Source organism: Pyxicephalus adspersus, chromosome 3 (genome assembly GCF_032062135.1).
Source record: "Pyxicephalus adspersus chromosome 3, UCB_Pads_2.0, whole genome shotgun sequence".
In the NCBI taxonomy this organism is placed as follows: Eukaryota; Metazoa; Chordata; class Amphibia; order Anura; family Pyxicephalidae; genus Pyxicephalus; species Pyxicephalus adspersus.
Window position 1 is genome coordinate 149,251,884 of NC_092860.1, and position 5,455 is coordinate 149,257,338.

Below are 5,455 nucleotides of genomic sequence, written 5' to 3' on the forward strand. Positions count from 1 at the left end.
GATCTATAACTGTTCAGGAAATCCGAAGCATTCATGTAAGTGAGGGTAATATGTTTGGTGAATCTGCCATCTGTCCAGCATCAAGTGGTCAGTGTGTCTTACTTCCAATGTCCTTGTGTCAGTGGATTGCCAGGGTGTATGTGGGGATAGACACATATCACATTTTACTAGCACAAGTGCCCTATAGTCAGGTTGGTAGAAGATGTTTCCACGAGATCTATTGAGTGCTTCATTTTAAACAAGGGTTTGGTTTTCTGTATATTCTATGTTTTAATGTATGATTTGCAATAAAGTTTAATGTGGTTTTATATCTCACTGACAATTACGTATGCCTGACTTAAAAAATTTGGTTTGCCTTTTTGGAAAACCTTGTTGTTCTTTGTAAACAGTAGGACCTGCTGTGTGTTTGTTCTAACCCAGCTAATGTACAGCATGGATTATCATGAGGGATAAAGCCAACCGGCTTGAAGGCCAATTGGATGCAATGCATCAAAGAAAAATATGTTGAGTGTTCAGTGTCTGTTATTTTTTTCTTTTTAAATCTGCAACAGCCAGATTAGAAAATACTGCCCTTTGCCAGCATGCTGCAAAGAAGGTTTATTTCTTTTCTAAGGAAAGCAGTTTCCTCTTTGCAGATGTCCAGCATGCCACATGCAGAGTCAGACCTGTCTGTAGCTCTGAAATCAGCATTGCTCAAGCTTCCTTCTAACTGGAGAGTTGTAACTGTGACTCCGCATAGGGTGTGTTAAACCTCTGCAGAGAGACCACCATTTCCACACAGAGCAAGAGTCCTTCTTTCCAGCTATTGAAAGGAGACAGTCTTTTCTGCTCTGTGGCTGCTTAAGAAAAAAAAAAGATTGTCAGTCACTGAATGCTTTTTAATTTGGTGAACCTGCAATATATTTGATTCAAACTGACCTTGGCTTTGAAACTGCATGTAATGCTGGGGTCCTGCTTTGGAGTCTACCCGGAATACTATTTGAGTTTGTAAGTTACAGATAAAAAGTGATTGGGAATTTTGCGATTGCAGTTGGGTTTGTTAGAATTATTTTTTTTACAAAATATAATTTGTGTTCCTAAAACCATTTGTTGTAGTGATAATATATCAGCATTGTGCCACTATAACTTTTTTGTTTACTTGTCCCTTTTAAATCCTGCAGGCAAAACGTCACTTGGATCCCCTTCCAGATGGTTATTTCTATAATGGAACTCAGTTTGTGAACTTTCTTGGAGAAAAAATGGATTATCACCCATGTATCCTTTCCATTCATAAAGGTAGAGGCATGTCATTATAGAGATTTTAGGAGACCTGTCATTAGAGGACTGAGTTATATTGAAGGCTCTGTTGCATGAACAAAAGCTGAACCCTGAACATTTGCTGGGAGCAAATGTACAGAACTTTTCTGAACTACTGTTTTCCCTCTAAAAGTATGGCATCCATTCAACTTCCCAAATGATAAGTTCCTTTGGAAATGGAGGTAGAGCTCACTGTTTTGGGATATCTACCTACAGATTCTTTCCAGTGGTATGTTACTGGTAATTAGGTTATTTCTTGCACCATTCTGGGAAGGATATGCACCTGTTTCTGCTTCCTATGTATTTGCTTCCATTGCATGATCTTTTTTTTTAAAAATACCAATTCTTTTTACTGATACTGAGAAAACGTTATCTTTTAAATTCAGTTGAACAATACAAATGCAAAGTATTAGTGCACTTGTAACACAGTTGTGAACATAAACCACCAAACATCCCTTCTCTTCAAACAAACTCTTGTTGAGGTGTTTATTCCTAATTTACTATAAGTTCAAGTCAGGACCCCTGAGATTCGGGCATGTACAGTTCTTCAGGTAGGACGTGCCTCATGGTTATACATGCAGTAGAAGATGACGTTACATCATCGGTCGGTTATGTCTTGCTGGACAGTAACAGGCTAAGGGTTTGAGCAGCTCAACACACAAGGGAAAATATTGTTATAGAATCTGTATTATTATAATGTGTCATAGGTTTTATACAAAAAAAAAGACTGAACTCCATCCAACAGTAAGCCCCACACTGAAAGTCGGTCAATTAAAAACATTTATTGGTGTGATGAGTAGTAAAGATCCACCACCTTTATCTCAGTCTTCAAGATGTTTGTCCCTACCAATAGGGTTTAGTAATAGAAATACTAAAGACTAGAAGAGTAGCAAAGCAGCAGGGCAAAGGTTCAGCAGCACAGATTGGTTAAAAATATGTGACCACTCCGATTCTCTTCCTTAGCTAGTTTTTACCTTTCACAAAGTATGCACTCATCTGGCATTCATGGCAGCAGCTCACCATGGCACTGTTTGTCAATATGGAGTGCCTGAAGTATGTGTGGCAGTACACGTCCTTACTATAAGCGATGTACTGCAAGACCGCCAAGATAAAGAGGGTTTTTTTTCCTAGGGTCAGCTACCAGTGGAAGACACAGAATCCTAAATGAAAGTCTTGCATATTCTATTGAAATGATGATGTTATAGAAACATTACCAGGCCAGGATGAGCTTTATACATGGCAGCTGCTGGCATCACATGTCTTGGATGCACCAACTATTAGATCTCCTTGGCACAATTCTAAGCTATTTTCTTGTTTACCAAAAACCCATCTTCCCAATGGTCTACTTTCTGTGCATTTATTATATATAGTTTTGGCAAATTACACAGCTATTTTGGGATATACAAAATTATTAACACCATCTTTAAATTGTACAAGTCCTGTGCTTTTTGAAAATATATAGTGAGTCTTTGTACAAACTTTCAAGATTTTAGGGGTGGGGGGGGGGGATAAAATACAATTGCAAAAAGGTTCTGGCATCTTGAGTTGAAAAATAGGAAGCTGGACCTGGGAGCTAAGAAAAGAAAGTTAGGAAAGCAAAAAAAAAATTGAATGGTCACTTCTAGAATTTCTTAAGAATTGATGGCCATTCTGCCAGTTAGTAGCTGTGGTTTACCCAGTGGTCCCCTGGGTGGGCAGAGATCATGTGACCATTGCCTGTTTGCATATCTCAGACCAATGTAAGTCTTACTGTCCTGATGCATTATCTGCCAGTCTATGACATCTGCTTTTTACATACACTATACAGAAGCCTCATCTTTATGTGAAAATATTGATTAATGTTTTGACGTTGCACAATTTTTTTTCCTTAATGTGATTCCCTCAGTGATGGACCAGTTTATATACGATTATGTGAATGAGGTAAATAAGGAAATTGAGAAATACAACCGAGAATTGGAGCAGCAGGAATATTACGACATCTTTGGACAGAAGCTGTAAGAGGTCTGCCGTCTGCTTGATGTAGTGTTCCACATTACACACCATTAGTGAAATTACCGCACAGCCTAAAGCACCATCTGGAAAAGCATTTTCTAACCTGTTTCAGATGTGATTATGCTTCATTTTCTCCAGGTTTTATAAATCAGTTTGCACCTTATATATTCAATCCGTTCACAGGAGCACTGCTGGGAGCTCATGGGTCTTCCGGCCAATTATCAAACATATGTAACATTCACAAAGAGCAAGGAGCTCGTAACAAACCACTAATTACTGCAGGGCCGTGTGTTGCACATTAAGTGTTCTCATCCATTGTCTGCTTAGTGTGGCCGACACGCAAACGTCAGGAGTGTTTTCTAGTTACTCGGTTTTCACACTTCTTTATTGCTGATGAACATGTAATGAACACTCATGTTGATAACCCTGCAAAAGTATTGTAATTTATATACCATTGTGTCTAATTAGCACTTTATAGGTTGATTTGAAACCTTTTAAATCCTCGTGCAGATTGAAGGCAGCCATCTTGTGACATTAGGGAAAATGCAGCATTGGGGACCAGCAACATCACCAAGAGAAGTCTATTCCTTTAAAAGATAATAATGACCTCTCTGAGACTGCAGCACGTCACTTCACTGAACACTAGTACCATTGTAGTGAATGCAGCCGTACTGTAAGGACCTACCCTGTTATCAGAGAGTCCTTTCTCTAGGGACCAGCACTATTACTGAGAACGTTTTTAAACTAAGTACCAGTGATATGCTACTGAGAATGCAGCTTATCATTTCATTAGACACTGGTGATATCAGTATACAAGAAACCTATCCCTTTACTATGGACCAATGAACTCAAATGAATTAGTCCCAGTGGCTGCTGATAATGATGTACATCAAAAGTTAAAATTCTACTTTTCTAAAACACATTATAGTTGTTCTGCATAGTAATTTAATTATTAGCGTAGTAAGTTGCATGCAAACAAAAAACAATCATTTGCCATTAAAATGTTAATTAGCTGCTTTAAAAATTAGTAACTGAAATAGTTTTTCCATATTATGGACTAGAAAGCTTCCATTAAGTACTACTCCAATTCCTTGTAGGGTTACAAAAGAGATTGGAAAGCTCAAAAATGCTGAATCCTAAGCCTAGTACACATGTGGCAGTTTTTACTTCTGATTGGATCTGAAATATATCTGCAGAAAACGATCGACTGACTGTAATTAACCAATTCTTATGTCTTCAATCCAATATGGTAGTCATGTTTAAATGATCCACCAAATCCAATCAAAATTCTGATCACCGTCCTAGAAAAATTTGAGAGAAGGCACAATATTGTACGCATGCGTGTCCATATTTTGGTAATTCTGAAAGTTCAATTACCAATTGGAAAATGAACTGGTTGGATTGAGCACAGAATCGTCTGCTTACTACATGCATATTAGGCCTTAGGGTTAAAGATGGCAGAAGTAAGGGTGGTCTGTGATACCCCCAAGCTCTCTGATTGGGTTTCTGTAGATGGATGAATGGTAGTATATTGTGGGCAGCTTGCATTTGAGAAGCTTTGGAGTTCCTTTTTAAGCTGTTTTTGTTCACCTCCTTGGTAATTTGTACATTGTCATGTACTTGTCAAAGGAGAAAAGCTTCTCTAACACAAAACACACAAACACTTCCACGGTGATTATGTGATCAAATTCATTCTTCATTTATAAAAGGAACACGATTTGTATCTTGTTACAGGCTTTAAACAAACAGCAGCATAATTGACTTTCTAGACAGATCGCCAAAACCCCTAACAGTTGCAAACATTTGCAGTATCGAGCGACTGTTTTGGGAATTAGTTACTGCAGATGAAAATTTCCCTGTTTGAAAGGGTCAGTGTAAGGAGGGCAAGCTGTAATGGAAATGTAAAATGAAAGGGTGGAGTGGTAAGAGCAGGCTTTGACAAGCTTGCTTGCCTCCCCCTACGCTTGCAGAAAAAGCTTTCATAATTAAGAATTACATTTACTGCTGTTTACAGGAATACGGGCTTAGTGTAGGCAAAGTACAGTAACAGAGAAATTGTGCTGTACAAGTTCAGAGCAGTTCACAAAGATTGCTCATCACACCAGCAAAACTCAAATGCCAATTTTCTTGGTGGTGTTTTGCTGGCAAGTTGCCTTTGTGTGCGTGT

At 38.4% G+C, this 5,455-nt stretch overlaps 1 protein-coding gene across 1 annotated transcript in view; it reads left to right on the forward strand.

Moving 5' to 3' along the window:
- Positions 1-5,455, forward strand: part of DNAAF9 (dynein axonemal assembly factor 9) — a gene marked incomplete at its 5' end in the record, with an annotated part of 64,528 nt that overhangs the window by 57,496 nt on the left and 1,577 nt on the right. The window contains 3 exon segments of the mRNA XM_072406657.1: positions 1-35; positions 1,161-1,254; positions 3,182-5,447. Of these exon segments, the coding sequence (XP_072262758.1) occupies positions 1-35; positions 1,161-1,254; positions 3,182-3,294 (242 nt within the window).